Source organism: Lynx canadensis, chromosome A2 (assembly GCF_007474595.2).
Source record: "Lynx canadensis isolate LIC74 chromosome A2, mLynCan4.pri.v2, whole genome shotgun sequence".
In the NCBI taxonomy this organism is placed as follows: domain Eukaryota; kingdom Metazoa; phylum Chordata; class Mammalia; order Carnivora; family Felidae; genus Lynx; species Lynx canadensis.
In genome coordinates, this window is record NC_044304.2 from 51300363 (window position 1) to 51320605 (window position 20243).

The 20243-nt window shown below is 40.5% G+C and overlaps 1 protein-coding gene across 2 annotated transcripts; it reads right to left on the reverse strand.

Annotated features, from left to right (window-relative positions):
• Positions 1 to 573: 573 nt before the first annotated feature.
• Positions 574 to 20210, reverse strand: EMC3 (ER membrane protein complex subunit 3). Of its 2 annotated transcripts, XM_030307381.2 has the most exons (8): positions 19881 to 20210; positions 10554 to 10611; positions 10135 to 10228; positions 8502 to 8606; positions 7725 to 7806; positions 7363 to 7442; positions 6130 to 6212; positions 574 to 1780 (listed from the first exon to the last, which is right to left on the reverse strand). In XM_030307381.2, the coding sequence occupies exons 1-8, from the start codon at positions 20033 to 20035 to the stop codon at positions 1652 to 1654; spliced, it is 786 nt and encodes a 261-aa protein (XP_030163241.1). In that variant the 5' UTR covers positions 20036 to 20210; the 3' UTR covers positions 574 to 1651. The 2 variants fall into 2 exon arrangements, with proteins under 2 accessions (XP_030163241.1, XP_030163242.1); XM_030307382.1 differs by lacking the exons at positions 10554 to 10611; positions 19881 to 20210 and adding an exon at positions 9544 to 9849 and having other exon boundaries at positions 1569 to 1780; positions 10135 to 10227.
• Between the last annotated feature and the right edge of the window lie 33 nt (positions 20211 to 20243).

The following is a 20243-nucleotide window of genomic DNA, read 5'->3' on the forward strand; positions in this document are numbered from 1 at the left end:
TAAGTTTATTTTGAGAGACAGTGCAAATGGGGTAGGACAGAGAGAGAGGCGCAGGGCTTGAACTCACAAACTAGGAGATTATGACTTGAGCCGAAATCAAGTCACACGCTCAACTGACTGTGCCACTCAGGCTCCCCAATTGTGGACATTTTAATCTGTGGGCCTTTGCTGGTTCTATCCCGTCTGCTTGGAATGAGCTTCTACATTGCAGAACTCTTTTGAGACCGAGGTCAAAGGTTAGCTCCCCCTGTGAACCCCTGCTCCTTTAACATTGTGTTTAAGCAGCTATTTTAAATATCTTTAAAGGTCAGGTTTTCTTAGTGTAGGTCTGTAGGTCACTATGACTAGGCTTTGGACTAGGTTCCTGGAGTTGTCTGGGAACTCTGTGCGTCTGTGCCTGTGTGCATTACTGTGGAGGGGGGAAGGTCAGAACCACCAATTTCTTATGTGTCTCTCCGATGAGTTCCTTGAGGGCAAGGGTCACATCTTTTTCATCTTTGACTCTTCAGCAATGATCCACAATGGACACTCATAACTGTGGCAGAAGGCTGTTAGTGACCCACAGAGGCAACATTTCACAGGCAGAGAAAAGAGGATGGTTTAATTGGTAGAGTCAAGAGTTGTTGGTTCTTGATTACAGTGTTCAACATGCAAATTACATTCGCCTCTTGGTACAGAAATGGCACCCTGCCACTTCCCTGGGACAGTTAATCCAGACAGAATGATTCCTAGGTCGCCCTTAACTACATGTCTGCCAGCAATTGCCCTTTCTCCCTTCTTACAGCGATATGCAAACTCTTACCCAGAATAACTGGGACATGAGGTCTTTTGTTCAACTGAGTAGCCATATTCGGTACAGCACTGTGGATCTGTCAACGGATTTGATATGTTCTGAACTCCAGCTCAAGACCTCACATTATGTAACCTATCTTTGATGATCCCAAAGGCACTTGAGAATCCGGCAGTGTCTCAGTGTCGCCGATTTTCACCGGACAGTGTTAAAGAGATAGAAGGCTGGCTAAGTCTGTCCTAGCCCTGGGTATTCAATCTGCAAAGAGCTTATTTGAATCAGGTTTTGACATGTTTGCTGTCTATGTCACTCTGTAGGCTCAAAATGGAACAACACAGGGAGCTTTCACTTTGCTCATCCATAGCTCCTAAATTTTCAGTAATGAAAATGTATTATTTGTGTAAAGAAAGTTGTACAAATACTAACAAAAAATTAAAGGTAAAACACAGGGTGTTTGGATCCCAAGAAAACAAGCGCTCACTGTGGTCAGAAGTCAGGCTGATTGCACTTAATAACTAGGTATAATTGACAATGCTTTTTCCAAAGACTGAAGTTTCGCTAAGTTTTATATATTATTACTAGCTTGAGTATTCCCCCTTTGACTTTCATTACTAGAGTCATCAGAAGGAAAATGTAAAACATTTTAAAAACAGCTGTTTCTGGGCAAGTCATCCAGCACAGACTCCTCAAATCTCTAGTTTCAGACATACAGGGGAACCCGGCTCAGACAAGAACAATTCTTGCTGCACACCTGCCAGCTCATGCATCTTCCTTTTTATTCCGAGAGGCTCCAGCTCAAACCAAAGTTACAAAGTCAAGCACTACTCTGAGTTCCTGATACAGCAAATCCCTGCTTGGTCTTCAAAAAATAGAGGTCTGTAATTCCTTTTTGAACATGCCTTCGAAGTGGAGGTCTTTGGCCATGAGCTCCTCTTCGACATCATCTAGTGCCCACTGGTGATCCGTCAGCTCCAAAGCTTCCCACTCTGTCTGTAAAGGAAGAGGACACCAGGGCAGGGAGAGGAGGGCTGTTACTAAGAGAAGTGCTGACCTGGGAGCATCTATTCCGCCTAGCAGCTGGACTAAGCTATTTGCACGTATAAACTCATTTAATCCTATGAGGTAGATACTGCTAATTGCCCGATCTGCCTCCATGCTCAATTTATAGGTGAAGAGAATAAGGCTAAAATAGGAAAAATAATTTGTCTAAGTGAGTAACCGATTACATTTTTTTTCCATTTTTAAAATTTAGTTTATTTATTTATTTTGAGAGAGAGCGAGAGCGCAACTACTGCTTTACTTTCTGTATCTTTGGATTCATGTATTCAGGATAGAATATGTGGCCTTTTCTTACTGGTTTCTTTCACTTGGGATGTTTTCAAGGTTCCTTCCTGTTGTAGCAAGTATCAGTACTTCATTCCTTTTTAAGACTAAATATTTCATTGAATACTTCCATTGTACATACACTGTACTATTATTCCCAAATGTTTCATTTTGTTTATGTGTTCATAAGATGACGGTACATGTGCATTGTTTCTACTCTTAGAATATTATTCTTAGTGCTCTGAACTTTTCTTTTTTTTTTTTTTTTTTAAGATTTTATTTTAGGGGCACCTGGGTGGCTCAGTCAGTTAAGCGTCTGACTTTGGCTCAGGTCATGATTTCACCATTTGTGGGTTCGAGCCCTACATCAGGCTCTGTGCTGGCAGCTCAGAGCCTGGAGTCTACTTCGGATTCTGTGTCTCCCTCTCTCTGCTTCTCCCCTGATTGCACGGACTCTTTCTCTCTCAAAAATAAACATTAAAAAAAAAAAGATTTTTTTGTTTTAATTTTATTCATTTTATTTTTTTCACTTTATTTATTTAGAGAGAGAGCAAGTAAGCACATGATACAAGCAGGAGAGGGATAGAGAGGGAGAGAAAGAAGCCCAAGCAGGCTCTCTGTGGCCAATGCAGAGCCTGATGTGGGGCTCAATCCCACAACCCTAGGACCATGACTTGAGCCAAAATCAAGAGCTGGCCGCTCAACTGACTGAGTCACCCAGGTGCCCCTAAGACTTTATTTTTAAGTAATCTCTATACCCAACATGGGGCTTGAACCCACAACCTTGAGATCAAGAGTTGCATGCTCCACTAACTCCAGGTGCCCTTAGGAGTTTGTGTGGACATAGGTTTTCAATTGCCTTGGTTATTTACCTAAGTGTGAAATTGCTGGGTCATATGGTAGCTACGTATAACTTTTTTAGGAAAGGTTAAAACTGCTTTCCAAAGTGGCTGCACCATTCCCAGCAAGTAGGACAGTTCCAATTTCTCCACATCCTTGTCAATACCTGTTAGTGTCCATCTGTTTTTATTATAACCATGGAGTGATGTGAAGTAATATCTCCTTGTGGTTTTGATTTGCATTTCTCCAGTGGCTAACAATGTTGAGCATGCTTTCATGAGATTATTGGGTATTTATATAATTTCTTTGGAGAAATGCTTATTCAAAACTTTTGCCCCCTTTTAAACTGGGTTGTCTTTTTATTGTTGAGTTCTAAGAGTTCTTTATTCTGAATACTAGACCCTTATTAGAGATATGATTCGTAAACATTTTCTCTGATACTCTTTTCTTTCTCTTAATGGTGTCCTTTGAAGTACAAAAGTTTTCATTTTGACCCAGTTCCATTTACCTGCTTTTCCTTTTGTTGCTTGTGCTTTTAATGTTACATCTAAGAAGTCACTGCCTAATCCAGCATCACAAACATTTTACACCTACATTTTCTTCTAAGGGTTTTATGGTTTTAGCTCTTACATTTAGGTCTTTGACCATTCAAAGTTTTTCCTTTTTTTATTGTGGCAAGAAAGATATGTAACATAAAATTTGCCACTTCTAACCTTTGTAAGTATAAAATTCAATGGCATTAATTACATCCACAATGTTGTGCAACCATCATCACTATGTATTTCCAAATTTTTCCATCCCCTGAAACAGAAACTCTGTACCCATTAAGCAGTTAAGACTGTTCTCTCCCCCACGGAACTGTCTTGGCACCTCTGTCAAAAGTCAATTGATATTAAATGTAGGAGTTTATTTCTGACCTTTCAATTCTATTCCATTGATCTGTATGTCTATCCTTATGCCTGTCCCACAAAGTCTTGATTATTGTAGCTCTGAAGTAGGTTTTATTTTTTTTTTTATTTTTTTTTTTTTTTTCAACGTTTATTTATTTTTGGGACAGAGAGAGACAGAGCATGAACGGGGGAGGGGCAGAGAGAGAGGGAGACACAGAATCGGAAACAGGCTCCAGGCTCTGAGCCATCATCAGCCCAGAGCCCGACGCGGGGCTCGAACTCCCGGACCGCGAGATCGTGACCTGGCTGAAGTCGGACGCTTAACCGACTGCGCCACCCAGGCGCCCCTGAAGTAGGTTTTAAAATGAAGAAGTATGAGTCTTCCAACTTTGTTCATATTAAATGCTAGTTGGGCTATTCTGGGTCTCCTGCATTTCCATGTGTATTTCAAGATCAGCCTGTCAATTTCTGCAAGAAAGGCAGGTGGAATTTGGATAGGGATTGTATTGAATTTGTAGATCAATTTTGGGAGTACTGCCATCTGGATAATATTAAGTCTTCTAATCCATGAACTTGGGTGTCTTTCCGTTCATTCAGGTCTTTAATTTCTTTCAGCAATGCTTTATAATGTCACTATACAAATCTGTCTTTCTTCTGTTAAGTTTGTTCCTAAGTATTTTATCCTTTTTGAAACTATTGTAAATGGAACTGTTTTCTTAATTTCATTTTCAGATTCTTTATTACCAGTGTGTATAAATACAACTTTTTTTTTTAACTTTTTAATTAGAAGTTAAAAAAATTTTTTTTAAGTTTATTTATTTTGAGAGAGACAGAGAGAGCACAAGTAGGGAAAGGTCAGAGAGAAACGGGGACAGAGGATCTAAAGCAGGCTCTGTGCTGACAGCAGACAGCCTGATGTGGGGCCTGAACTCACAAACCATGAGATCATGACCTGAGCTAAAGTCAGACGCTTAACTGACTGAGCCACCCAGGGGCCCCTTAATACAACTGAATTTTTGCATATTTATTTTGCATCTTCTAAAACCTTGTTGGACTTGTTTGTTACCTGTAATAGTTTACCTTGGGGGCTCCTTACAATAGTCTGTATAAAAGACAATGTTATCTGCAAATGGAGGTAGTTTTCTTCTTTCTTTAAAAAAAAAGTTTTTTTTAATGTTTATTCATTTTTGAGAGAGACAGACGTGAGCAGGGGAGGGTCAGAGAGACAGGAAGACACAGAATCTGAAGCAGGGTCCAGGCTCTGAGCTGTTAGCACAGAGCCCAATACGGGGCCTGAACTCATGAACCGTGAGGTCATGACCTGAGCCGAAATTGGATGCTCAACCGATTGAGCCACCCAGGCGCCCCTCTTCTTCCTTTGTAACGTGGATGTCTTTTATTTCTTTTTCTTGCCTAACTGCCCTGGCTAGATCATCCAGCACGATATTGAACAGAAGTGGCAGGAGTGGATGTACCTATCTTGTCCCTACTTGTTGCGGAAAAGCTGTTAGTGTTTCACCAGAGTTAGCTGTGGGTTTTTCATTAGATGCCTTTCATAGAGATGAGCAAGTTCTCTTCTATTTCTAGTTTGTTTGTTTTGTTTGTTTATTTTTTAAATTTATTTATGTTGAGAGAGAGAGCCCAAGCAGGGGAGGGGCAGAGAGAGAGGGAAAGAAAGAGAGAGGGAAAGAAAGACAGAATCCCAAGCAGGCTCCACACTGCCTGCTGTAGGGCTCAATTCCACAAACCGTTGAGATCATGACCTGAGCTGAAATCAAGAGTTGGACGCTTAACTAACTGAGCCCCCCATTTCTAGTATTTATCATGAAAAATTAGTGATATTTTTCTGTACAAAAATTATACTGGATATATATACTGGATATATTCCAGAGTCATTTCATGAAAAGGCTCTAAGTATCGATTTTTTTTAAATGAAATTTATATCTGATGTCCACAGGGTCCAAACAGTTCAAAATATTCTAAAAGTTTACCTGCTGCCTCTGAAAGGACTGTTTTTACAGCTTCATTTACAGTGTGGGTTAAATTTGTGTGAACATTTAAAAATTAGTAAAAGTACCAAGAATCTCCAATTCGCTTAACAGCTGACTGTCTCAGGAACAAGAAACATGTAAACTTTTAAAAATACATTTTTTTGCTAAATTTAAATTTAAATTTAAATGATGGAACCACACATACTACACTCACTTCAGGGAACTTATCTTTAAAGTAACTGTCTGGTAATGCCTTTCAGAGCTTCAGTGAAGCTAGAAGGAGGTGTAAGTGTACCTTGAAAGCTTTGTTGGTGTCTGCAGGCATGGCCATGGCTGCTCCAGTCATCTGCTCCTGCATCATCCGTGACTGGTCAGCGGCTGCAGGGTAAGATACACCTACATGAGTGCCAGGGGTCAGCAAGCACCCAGCACCCTCAGGGAAGAACAGCCCTTACACAATACTTGCAGCTGCTCAGTGGTGTGTTAGAGAACCACAACTGGCCCTGCCACACACTGGCTATGTGACCTAGGGAAAGTCACTTACCTCTCCTGAAAAATGGGCAGGGGAATAACAGAAGATAACCAAAGGAAGTGCTAAACTTTCTTTCAAATTTAAACAATAACAACATCTATCAGTTATTGAGCAACTACTTCATGTCAGGAGTGCTTTACATAGTCTACCTCATCTCCTAACAACCTACCCTGAAATTACTTATTAAGGTCTCTAAGGTACAAACAGGCAGAGGATTAGAGTGGTTAAGTAACTTGCCCGAGGTCCCAGCCATTAAACAGGAGAGCCAGGATTGGTGTTGGCAAGAATGCAGGTCAATGAACCAACTGGCCAAACCAGGCCTTCTTTCAGCTTCAGCTTACAGGCTTGCATCACTGGTCCTGGATTCCTCACATGAGGGTATCAGACTTCAGGGAACTAAATATTGTCCCTGTGACTGCCACAGAGAGTTCAGATCTTCAGGTGACCCTGGATTTTTATTCTTTTTTTTTTTTTTTTTAATTTTTTTTTTTCAACGTTTATTTATTTTTGGGACAGAGAGAGACAGAGCATGAACGGGGGAGGGGCAGAGAGAGAGGGAGACACAGAATCGGAAACAGGCTCCAGGCTCTGAGCCATCAGCCCAGAGCCCGACGCGGGGCTCGAACTCACGGACCGCGAGATCGTGACCTGGCTGAAGTCGGACGCTTAACCGACTGCGCCACCCAGGCGCCCCTATTCTTTTTTTTTTAAGATTTTATTTTTGAGTCATCTTTATACCCAATGTGGGTCTTGAACTTAACAACCCTGAGATCAAGAGTCACATGCTCCACCGCCTGAGCTCCCCAGGCACCCTGACCCTGGAATTTTTAAGACTCTTGTAGGATACCTTAGAACCTTAAGAATAAGTTTAAGGAGTGAAGTATTGTACTGAACTATGTCAACAAATAGCACAAACTATGTGAGTCTTCTGGCCCTGGCGTGAATGATTCGTCTATCAAAATATTTGCTTATTAAACCCAACAACGTATTTCTTACCATTATCTTGGCCCAGAATCAGAGAGTAAATGCTCCGAAGCCCAAAGACATTGAGGAAGTACCAAGATGCAGAACTCACCCTAGAGAGTAAAAGGGAAACAACGTAGGGAGTTATTTTAGCATTAACATAGTTCACACTTTTCTATCACCCAAAGAGTATACAAAGAAATCAGAGAATGTAAAGAAATCATTTGGGGTAGGTAACAGTTGGCATAATCCACCCCTGGCATTTTGAGTGGAGTTTCAATGAGAAAAACCAAAAACCTATTCCAGTGAAGTGTGCAAATTACAAATCTTGTTCTTTAGGCAACACCACTTTTAGATTTTGGTTTGTGTTTTTATAAAGGAAAGAAAGTTCTTACCAGGATGCATCTAATGTGAGTAGTTCAATTCCTTGCTGTAGCATAGGTTTAAAACGGAGGGTCAGTGGAAATGGGACTTTGGCTGCAGAAAAGAGAGAAAAAGTTCACAATCCCTCCTTGCTTTTTAAAGAATAGTTTAAGTGTGGATGCATGTAATCTTTCCCTGATGAGGTGGGAACTCTGTACCATACACAGTTTGGAAAATGATTTCTACCAGGAAATTTGTGTCACTTTCTGAAAAAATAACTGTCAGATGTCACTCTGTTATAGTTTCTTGAACACCAGCTTCTCCAATGCTTGCGAAGCAGGGACTCTGAGCTATGACCTACAATCAGAAAAGAAACTTGCACTAATCTGTTAAACTCAAATTGGAACATGTACACATAGAGAACTATGTTACTAAGAAACAAAATTGATTCAAAAAAATTATAAACAAAGACAAACAACTCACCCCAACGCCTAGAAAATAAAGTCAAAACATGCTTCCCTTCATCCTACTTAACTAGAATTAATTTTGGATACAAACGAGCAAGCCATTTGTTTAAATTCCTATTTGAAAAAGCATCCATATCATGAACTTACCATGAGTTTGGAATAAGAGACAAAAAAAATCACAGGATACTAAATTTTTTTATTCAAAGAATGTGATTAGTTTTCAATAGAGAATATGGGGCCCATTATATTAGTGTCTCAACAGCACTGGGATTTCTCTGAACAAGGACATGGGAAAGGATCATAGATGAAGTAAACCTGAAGTATTCTGGGTCTATAACTTACTTGTGACAAAGCCTGAGAATGTCATGTTGATCCATCCACCAATAAGAATCATAGGGAGAACATTTGTTACATTGCCTTTCATCATGTCTGTGAGCATAGTGGGATCTATAACAAAAACAAGAGACCACTACATTTTATGACTGTCGACAAAGACTTCTTCCTGATTTTGTGTAAATTTTATTTTTTTAAATGTTTATTTATTTAAGTAATCTCTACACCCACCGTGGGGCACAAACTCATGACTCTGAGATCAAGAGTCACAGGCTCCTCTGACTGAGCCAGCAGGTGCCCCTTAATTTATTTGATAATTAAAGTAATACACAAGTTCAATGTAAAAAAGTCAAATGACATGGAAACATAAGATTTAGACAGTTTCTCTGAGCCCACTCTCTAAACACTTTTAACTGTCTGTTGCATATCTTTCCATCTTTATACATACATATATAAAATATGCACATATATGTACATACACAATAGTTTCTCTCTATATATACACAGTTAAAGGATACTATGCTTAAATTCTACTCCTTAATTTTGAAAAGATAAATATATTGTGACTGGTATAATGTCCCTCTCTTACTGTTTTCAGTGTCTTCATAGGAGTCTACTGTGTGTGGTCACACTACTTTTGGGTGGATCTATAGGTTATTTCTAATTTTTTTCTTTTTTGCAATAAACACTGTTGCCAACAACTACCTAGTACATAAATCTGCATGTTTATGTAAGTGTTTCTGTAAGAGAAACTCTTAGAAGAATTTCTGGGTCAAGGGGTTTGAACATTTAAAATTGACAGATACTGTCAGACTGTCTTTCAACAATAGTGAGAGGGCCTGACTTCCCATGACCTTGACAGTAGCAGCTTTGTCAAGCTTTCGATCTTTGCCAGTTTAACAGTCTAAAAAGGACATCTTGTTCTAATTTTCATCCTGTGGATTTTAGCGAAATCAAGTATCTTTTCACACATGTAAAGATCTTGTTTCTTATGGGTTTTCTAAAAGATTTATTAAAATCAATTCCAGTACCTTCTGTCTGGGTTTCTTACCTAGAGAAATGGGTATTAAAATGCGAGAACAGCCAATACAGAATAATAAATTATTCTGTTTTACTTTAAAAGTGCTATATTTTTTCACATGACTGGGATGAGTGGAAGAAATCTGTGAGAGCAAAAACTGTAGGGTGGGCCAAGCAATCATGTCTGACAAAGAAATGGCTGGGCTGGGGGAGTGGTAAGAGCTCCTCCTCATTCAGGCAGAAGCTGGGTGGCCATCTGTCAGCAACAGGATCCAGGCACTGGGTGGGAGCTGGGACTGGGATGCTTTTCCGACTCTGCTCCGCAGAGCCCTGGGTCCTGGGGAACAGCAAAGGGAAGAAGACACAGGGACGGTGGCTCTAGCCTCCTCACCCCCAGACGAGAGCTCTTTTTAAAAAATCCACTTTATACACTGGGGTTCCCAGAAGATTTATTTGAAAAAGAGAACTCCACTTGCATAGGTTCCCCATACTAGATATCTCTAAGGTCCCTTAGATTACTATCTTACACAATTTAACATTTCAATAAATCAGCATCCTCCCTCCCCTCCCCCCAACTCATGTTAAGTATCTTCCTTAAAGATGACAGAAGGAATCAACATACCAGTCATAGGAGAAGGAGGCACTACCTTCCTTTTAGTTTTTTTGAAAAATCCATCCTCTGGGTTGTTGAAGTAATATTTTCGTGTCAAGAAAGACTAGTAGAAAAGAGAGCTTTTTAAGTTTTAAAACTGTGACATAGCAAACTGTCAAATTATTCCCCAGAGGTTGAGTCAGAAGGCCTTTGGAATAGGCTGTTGCACTCAGAGCTGGCAGCCAACCTGACACTTTAGCTGAGTCACATTTAAAAACAATTTCCTAAGAAGGGTGAGGTCACAATGACAGTAGACACCACCAGACCACAGCTTAATAACAGATTTGCCAGACTTCAGCTTTCCCCAAAGAGTCCCCTTATAAAACATTCAGATATCTACTGCCCTCAACAGTGAATTGGGGAGCTTTTAATAAAAGATAAATGAGTACCTGTTTGGGAATGTATTTTCCATTTTCCCTGAGGACTCTGCTTCGAATTAGGACTTGACTGAAAAATACAACCAAGACAATGAGATTTTTAAAACCGAAACACTAGAAGAAAACGAGAGAATAAAAGTAGACCTATTTAAACACAAGAGAGGGCCTATTTGGCAACAGTCCTGTGGGGACACTTGTCAAAATACGAGTGTCCTTAAAACCAATATAACATATTTAACCCAACAATTAGATTTTCTTTTTTTTTTTTTTTATTAAAAAAAAATTTTTTTTTCAACGTTTATTTATTTTTGGGACAGAGAGAGACAGAGCATGAACGGGGGAGGGGCAGAGAGAGAGGGAGACACAGAATCGGAAACAGGCTCCAAGCCATCAGCCCAGAGCCTGACGCGGGGCTCAAACTCACGGACCGCGAGATCGTGACCTGTCTGAAGTCGGACGCTTAACCGACTGCGCCACCCAGGCGCCCCAACAATTAGGTTTTCAAAGAAGCATTTTTCAGAAGTCACAGTGTTCATGACTAAAGATTTCTTAGGAAGACACATTTGGAACATCACACTCTGCTCTTTGTTCCTTTATAATAAGCTAAGAAGGAACTTTCTCTGAGTGAAAAAGAGTAACAGTTGGATGCTCCTCAGAAGATGTGAGGGCAGGAGGAGGGAGGAAGGGTGAAGATAAAAGAACAAACTTTTTAAACCCTACAGAGACATGACTACAGGATTTGACAGGGTTGCTATCTGACAGACAACAAATAGAAGAAATTCCATCACGATTCAGACTGCTAGTAAACTCTCAATAAATGTTTCCTGAATTAGTACATCATTTGGTGATTTCTGAATATAAAATCATTAAAGATAATAGAATAATAGACAGTGATACAAGTGGGTGGTGCTAAGATACACATACCATACAGAACAGAGATCAAAATACTAATGTTGGCTAGGTTTTCAAAAGTTGTTTTATTGGGGGGAAAAAACCTCAAGTTAATGGAAATCCTTCTTGAAAAGTGAAAAAAAAAAAGCAGACAGAAATGAACAAAATGAAAACTGTGTGCCTGGTTTTCTCTTTCCTCCTTAGGTGTTTTGTTTGTTTTGTTTTGTTTTGTGCAAAAAAGGTGATTTTGTTAAAGCACAGGATAGGACCAGTGGGCAGAAAAGACATGCTCTCTCTCCTCCTTAGTATAAACCACCTGCTCTCATCAGTCAGTCAGTCCCCTTAGGGTCCCCTTGTCACCATATACATATTCTAGCCTCTCCATCTGCTGGGAATGCTCTAGTGCCACTCTCCTTCAGGAGTTCTACCCCATCATATGTTAACACCTTCTTCAAGCCCCACCTTCTCCGTGAAACTGCCTGGTGCCCTCATGGAATGCTCTCTGGTCTTCCTCCTCTTGACTTCATTGGCTCTATACCCAGGCCTACAGAGGTGACATGTAATATGTTCTGTCTCTGGGAGCTAATCTAAAGCTACTCCAAGTGTGGCCTACGTACCAATGCTGGTCTGTGACGAGGTTAAGTGCAGACATTGAGAGTAAGTGTTTAGAAACTTTTATAGGGGCGCCTGGGTGGCTCAGTTGGTTGAGCATTTGACTCTTGATTTTGGCTTGGGTCATGATCCCAGGGTCGTGGGATTGAATCCCATGTTGGGCTCTGTGCTGAGTGTGGAACCTGCATGGGATTCTCTCTCTGTCTCCCTCTGTCCTTCTCCCCCGCTTGTGCACCTGTGTGCTCTCTAAAATAAAAAAAGAAAAAACCCAAAACCAAAAAAACATGTTAAAAAAAACCTTTACAGTAATTTGTTATTCCACAACATCCAAATATATACTAAAATATCTTACAAAAGCACCAGTCTATGATCGATTGGAAATCAAAAAATCAAAAAACTGGACCTTCACTGATGTTTAGGCAGCACTGAGTCTAGAGTAACAGTAAAAATTTAAGCTCTGGGGGCGCCTGGATGGCTCAATTGGTTGAGCATCTGACTTCAACTCAGGTCATGATCTCGCAGTGCGGTGTTTCGAGCTATGCGTCGGGTTCTGTGCTGACAGCTGGGAGCCTGGAGCCTGCTTTGGATTCTGTGTCTCCCTCTCTCTCTGCCCCTCCCCTGCTCATGTGTGCACCCGTGCGTGTGCGCTCTCTCTCAAAAATAAATAAACATTAAAAAAAATTTAAGCTCTGGAGTTGGACAGATGGGTTCACATCCTGGCTCTGCCACTTATTAGCTATGTGATCTTGGGTGAGTCATTTAAATTCCCCATGTCTCCTTTCATATTCTGTACAACAACATATTTATTCTTAGACAAATACTTTTTGAGCTTCTGAATGCCATGTACCATATTAAGTGCATGAACAACAGTGATCAAAAAGCAAATACCTCATAAAGGTTAAAGTCTAGTGGGAGAGAAAGACATTGATCAAATAACCATAAGAATAAATGTGAAATTCCCCTGTTATGTTCTAGGAAGGAGAGATGGATATGATGGGAGTGTATAATACAGGGATTTGATCAAGTCTAGGAAGTCAGGGTCTGAAAAAAAGCTTTGATGAGGATGTATGACTAAGTTGGAATCTTAAGGATGACTAGAGATTACCTTGGCAAAGTGCTGGAGGGAACGGCATGGACAAAAGCCCTGAGGCAGGCATAAGCACTATGTCTTTGAGGACCTGAGAAAAGGCCACATGGCTAGAAGAAAGAGAACTACAGAAAACATGGTGAAAATGAGACTTGAGAGATACACAAGAGCCACACTATACATAAGGCCACATGGGTCCCACTGTATTTTTTTAATTGTGGCAAAAAATACATAATATAAAATTTACCAATGTAATCATATTTAAACACAAAGTTCAATAGTACATATACACATATAAACACAATGGAATATTATCAGGCACAAGAAAGGAGATCCCGCCATCTGCAACAACATGGTTGAAACTTGAGGGCATTATGCTAAGTGAAATTAGCCAGACAGAGAAAGACAAACACTGTATGATCTCACTTTTATATGGAATAAAAAAAAAAAAGGTCAAAAAGAAAATAGAATGGTGGTTACTGGGGGCTGAGGGAGATGGACAGATGCTGGCCAAAAGGTACAGTTAGAAGATGAGTAAGCTCTGGGGATTTAACATACAGTACGGTGACTAGAGTTCATAAAACCGTGTAATGTACTTGAAATTTACTAAAAGAGTAGACCTTAAGCATTCTCAACATCAATTAAAAAAATGTTAATTAACTGGATTATGGTAATCAATTCAGAAAGTATATGTATGTCAAATTGTCATATTCTACATTTCACATAGCTGTAAAAAAACCCTGAAATTATGACATGCTACAATACAGATGAACCTTGAAAATGCTGTGCTAAGTAAAATAAGATGGGCACAGGGGGACAAATATTGTATGATTCCACTTACATAAGGTATCTAGAGTAGTCAAACTCATAAAGACAGAAAGAATGCTGGTTGCAGAAAGTGGGTGGAGATAGGATGGAAAGTTATTACTTAGTATGTTGAGTTTGTTTGGGATGATGAAAATACTGTGGAAGCAGATGACGGATGATGGCACAACAGTGAAAATGTACTTAATGCCACTAAATTGTATACTTAAAAATAGTTAAAATGGTAAACTTTATGTTATGTATATTTTACCACAATTAAAAATTTTTTTTTAACGTTTATTTATTTTTGAGACAGAGAGAGACAGAGCATGAACGGGGGAGGGTCAGAGAGAGGGAGACACAGAATCTGAAACAGGCTCCAGGCTCCGAGCTGTCAGCACAGAGCCCGACGCGGGGCTCGAACTCATGGACTGCGAGATCTTGACCTGAGCCGAAGTCGGCCGCCCAACCGACTGAGCCACCCAGGCGCCCCTATTTTACCACAATTTAAAAAAAAGAGTGGGTACATGTCTGGCTCAGTTTGTGGAGCACGTAATTCTTTTTTTTTTTTAATTTTTTTTTGCATGTTTGTTTATTTTTGAAGGAAAGAGAGACAGAGTGTGAGCAGGAGGAGGGGCAGAGAGAGGGAGAATCTGAAACGGGTTCCAGGGTCTGAGCTGTCAATGCAGAGCCTGATGACGTGGGGCTCAAATTCACAAACTGTGAGATCATGACCTGAGCCAAAGTAGGTCGCCTAACCGATTGAGCCACGCAGGTGCCCCATGTGGAGCATGTAATTCCTTATCTCAGGGTTGTGAGTTCGAGCCCCATGTTGCGTGTGGAGTACTTAAAAAAAAAAAAAAAAAAAGGAGAATACTGAGGATTTTAAACTGAGTTCTTCATATATGTTATTTTGTTTAAAGTGATTACCACTGTATTTGGCATATCCTAAGCACCAGGTTAATGGTATTTGTTATTTTTCTTTTGCATGTTTTATCACTTGGACTGAAACTCCCTGACAGTAGGGTCTTGACCTTGTCTTATACCCCACAGCATATGGTACAGCACAGGGCACATAACAGGTCATCAGTAAAAATTTGTTCAGCGTAGATAATTCAGAACTTCTGCAGATACTGTGATCAAAGAAACTCAGGTACATCTCCTATACTTACACTGCTGAGCAATTTCGTAGAATTTGGGTTAAAACCATGACCCTGAAGCATTTCAACCCTAAATCAAGGTAAACTTAAATTATCTTGTATATTCTAAACACTCACTTTCTCTGAGGTCTGCAAATGCTACAAGACATTTTTAATTTTACATTTTTGCTGGTTTTTTTTAAGTATTTACTTTTGAGACAGAGATGGACAGGGGGGAGGGGCAGAGAGAGAGGGAGACACAGAATCTAAAGCAGGCTCCAGGCTCTGTCAGCACAGAGCTGGACACGGGGCTTGAACTCACGAACGAACCTGTGAGAATACGACCTGAGCCAAGGTCCGACGCTTAACCTCTGAGCCATCCAGGCGCCCCCATTTTTACTACTATTGAAAAATAAGTTCTCATACTGGTTATAAAGACAAAGTGGCTCTCTTGCATTGCTGATTTGCAATTGAAACACTTTTCTTAAAAGGAAGCTTTAGTTTTTAAAGTTGGTATTTCTCAAACTGGGGTTTAATCATATATTAAAGACCTGAGTTTTTTTTTTTTTTTTCCTTTCCTAAGAGTCCTTTTCTTTGAGCTTGAGCACCATTTTTTACATACATTCTATTCCTAACTATGTTCTAATATATTTTATCTATGTATCTTTCCATTTTGGTTTAATATATTTTAGAAAAATTTTAGTAAGTTTTGAGGCACTAAAAGCTTAATAACTTATGAAACCAAATGTCCCATTTTGTGACCATTCAGTCTAACGGACACTTATACTGTATTTATCTAACTATTATATTTTAATGTTTATTTATTTTTGAGAGAGACAGACACAGCACAAGAGGGGGAGGGGCACAGAGAGAGGGAGACACAGAATCTGAAGCAGGCTCCAGGCTTTGGCCTGTCAGTCAGAGCCTAATGCAGGGGTTGAACTGAGAGATCATGACCTGAGCTGAAGTAGGATGCTTAAGTGACTGAGCCACAGAGGTGCCCCAACTTATACTGAGTTAGAGGAGTGTTTTACAACCAGAAAACACTTTGCCTTGGTTTTTGGCAGGTTTAGAACCAAGTGCTCAGCATTCTATCCAAGTTCAAAGGATAACTTGGTGGGGTACTGTCACACCATGTCAGAACTAGCATGGTCTAGATATCTCACATAAAGGAAGGAATAATTATGACCAGAGATGTTTGAGTTTTCTCCAAGACAGTGGTCCTCCATGGTACTGTCCTGTAGGTGGCCTTCTGGAAATCTGTCGAACTTTTTTTTTTTAATGTTTAAAAAAAATTTTTTTTAATGTTTATTTTTTTTTTAATTTTTTTTTCAACGTTTATTTATTTTTGGGACAGAGAGAGACAGAGCATGAACGGGGGAGGGGCAGAGAGAGAGGGAGACACAGAATCGGAAACAGGCTCCAGGCTCTGAGCCATCAACCCAGAGCCTGACGCGGGGCTCGAACTCACGGACTGCGAGATCGTGACCTGGCTGAAGTCGGACGCTTAACCGACTGCGCCACCCAGGCGCCCCTTAATGTTTATTTTTGACAGAGAGAGAGACAGAGAGAGACAGAGCATGAGCGGGGGGGGGGGGGCAGAGAGAGAGAGGGAGACACAGAATCCGAAGCAGGCTCCAGGCTCTGAGCTGTCAGCACAGAGGCCGATACGGGGCTCAAACTCACAGACCGCGAGATCATGACCTGAGCTGTGAAGTGGGACGCTCAACCAACTGAGCCACCCAGACACCCCTAATGTTTTTATTTATTTTTGAAGGAGAGAGAGACAGAGAATGAGCGGGGGAGGAGCAGAGAGAGAGGGAGACATAGAATTTGAAGCAGAATCCAGGCTCTAAGCTGTCAGCACAGAGCCCGATGTGGGGCTCAAACTCATGAACTGTGAGATCATGACCTGAGCCGAAGTTGGACGCTTAACCGACTGAGCCACCCAGGCGCCCCTGTTGAACTTCTTTGATTGTCAAAATGATGGGGCAGAGAAGAAAGAACATGTAACTGTCATTTATTTGTTAGAGGAAAGGGATGCTAAGTATTCCTCAATGCTGGAGACAGTTGTGCGATTCAAAGAACTGTCTCGTATCTCATAATATTTTGAATATCTCATCGAATTGCTTTTAATTATCTGAGCCTCAAACCTAATTCCATTTTTTTTCTTTTTTTTGGACAGGGGAAGGAGCAAGTGATTTTTATATATATTCAATTTCCAGGTATGCAACTACCAAGTATATATAGGGAAAATTGCACTTTGTTTTGTTCAGAACTTTATCAAGAGTAGTTCACCATTTAGTAAAATCACATCCAAAACACTGCCTTGTGTAGTATCTAAGTAGCTAACACACTGTATCAGCCTACAGTTGAACCTGTTCCACTTAAGGTGATTTTGCAGTGAGGCGCATGCTGTGACTTTTGCATTACGCTTTTTAGGATCATTGTGAACAAGCACTTATGAAATAAAAATTAAATTAGTTTTATTTTATTGCTCCTTACTGTTACAACTAGAGCATTATGTCATTTTTGTTAGTGAAGCATAGTCGACACACAGTGTCACATTAGTTTCAGGTGTACAAAACAGTGATTTGACAACTCTGTACATTATGCTACGCTCAAATGTGCAGCTACCATAGGCCACCATACACCGCTATTACAATACCACTGACTATGCTGTATCTTTCATCCTTGTAACTTATTCTTTCCATAACTGGAAGCCTGTACTTCCCATTCCCCTTCACTCATGTTACCCATCCCCCATTTCCCTTCCCTCTGGCAACCATCAGTTTGTTCTCTGTATTTATGGGTATTTCTGTTTTTGTTTATTCATTTGTTTTGTTTTTTAGATTCCACATATAAAGGAAATCATTTGGTAATTGTCTTTGTCTGACTTATTTCACTTAGCATATAATACCCTTTCGGTCCATCCATGTAGTCACAAACATTAGGTTGTTTTTTAAAAAAACATTTTTTTCTATAGATTGCATGAACTGTGAATTTCATCTTGGGCTAGAAAAAGGGGCTGTCAGTGTGCTATCATTCAAAACATCATTCTGAAATCACATAGTGAACCAAGAACAGAAAACCGGCAGAGAAGCTATGACAGCAGGAATTGTGGTTGAGAATCCAACTTAGAGAGTGAGACTGATTGGACTTCAAATACAGGCACAATATTCTGGTTATTTTGGAAAGGCTAATTAACTTCTCTGGCTTTCTTTTCTTCAACTGTAAAATTGGGTTCAGAATTATCTAAGTTGGGGTTATTGTGAGGAGAAAATGAGAACAATTAAGGGGCGCCTGGGTGTTTCTGTGGGTTAAGCATCCAACTTTAGCTCAGATTATGATCTCACGGCTTGTGGGTTCAAGCCCCACATCAGGCTTTGCGCTGACAGTGCAGAGCTTGCTTGGGATTCTCTCTCTCCCTGTCTCTCAAAATATATAAACTTAAAAAAAAAAAAAAGAACAATTTATTGGTGTCAATAATAAACGTCATATTGCATCTTTCTATAGCCATCCTTTCTTTGGTGAACTAACTTCAGGTTATCTCTAGGAGATCGGTTCTCATCAGTTCTGAAACTGATGCCACAGGAAAATAATTGAAGTGGCTGCTGTGGTGTAGTGGAAAGAACTCCAGATTTGGGAACCAGAAAATTTGGCCTCAAGTCATGAATGTCACCCTTTGTGACCATGAAACCTCTTAAGCCTCTGTCTCTGTAAAATGGGACAGCAGCATCTATCTCACAGAGTTGCTCTGAATTTTAAATAAGTTAATAAATGCAAGTGCTTAGCATGGGTAGAAATGTTGGTTTGTTATTATTCTCAGCATAATTGGGAAGTACAACTGAAAATGATAAAGCAGTGCTTCCCAAACTTCAGTCACTCTCGTTCCATGGTTATGATTTTTGTCTTATTTAGCACTTCTACTCTTAAAAAGTTAGTATTTTTTACGTGTCAACTTTTTCTACTTACATGTTTTAAAATAAATATCAAAATTGCCAACCAATGGAAAAACAGTATTAGTTGCCACAAATAGAACTTTTAACATAAATACAATGAAAACAAAATTTAATAAATTTTAGCAAGATACCACTGCCTGTGGAAAGTTCTGAGTCTGAGGCTTGCTCTTTCTTAAAATGGGAGATTAATAAGTGTTACGGAAGTGTTAAAGAAACAGCAACATTTACCTGGGACGGTCTCTGAAAATAATCACAACGATTGGCTGGAAAATGTTTTTTATTTTAATATGGAGGGGGCACACGTCTAGATTCCTAAAATCATCTCAAATTACCTCTCCCCACATATAAATACTGTAATGAAGCACATGAGTAACAAGTTGCCTCTATTCTTGGAAGGGAAATGATAATTACAATCCCTCACATCTCTATGGCAGTTTTACATTTGCACAGCACTTGGTTACTTAATCTTAGCTGACCACCACAGTAGTTTGGTAAAACGGGTAGTATAAACACACCCACCTTCTATATAGTTCATAGATAAGAGGGTTAGCGACTGGCCTAACAACATTAACAGCAACAATTTTTTTGAGCACTTAATACGCCCCAAGCCCCGTACTAAAGGCTTTGTAGCCTTCATATAAAAGTTAATCCCCACGCCTGCTCTATGAGGCATGTTCCGTTATCCTCATTTTACAGATGACGAAAGTGAAACACAGAAGCAACACAGCCAAGGTCACCCAGCCAGAGGGAGCGCGATGTGAACCCGGACAAACTGATAAAACCCCTGTACTTTCTTGCCCAAGGTCACGGGGGAGTGAGGCCGCCGGAGAGGGAAGGCGCTGACCTGTCGGAGACTTGTTCCTGGGTGAGCTTCTTGTCACTCTGCAGCAGGATGGACACGTAGTGGCGGATCATGCCCACAAAGAAGGTGATAATAACGATGGGCAGGACCACCCAAAGGCGGATGTTGGAGTCGAGCAGCAGCTCTGGCCCCGCCATCTCACAGAGAGCCTGCTCCCACCAGGTGTAGCCGGGTGTCTTTTCCCCGAGGTACGGAGGTCCCTCTTCGATTTCGCCTCCCGGCCTTCTCCCGCCTCTCAGCCTGGCTGGCCCCAAACCCTACTCCGGCCTCGGCCCTCGCGCACTGCCCCAGCCGGGCCGCCCGGCCGCGCACTTCCGGCGCGGATGTTTTGCGTCACGGTGAGGC

Excerpts from the sequence above, each read along its gene's own strand:
- EMC3 (XM_030307381.2), bottom strand. The coding sequence starts at position 20,035 with ATGGCGGGGCCAGAGCTGCTGCTCGACTCCAACATCCGCCTTTGGGTG. Across the intron at positions 8,607-10,134 it reads GCCTCCTTCTCCTATGACTG|ATCCCACTATGCTCACAGAC; the intron begins GTATGTTGATTC and ends TTTTTGTTATAG. Across the intron at positions 7,807-8,501 it reads ATTCTCAGGCTTTGTCACAA|CCAAAGTCCCATTTCCACTG; the intron begins GTAAGTTATAGA and ends TCTTTTCTGCAG.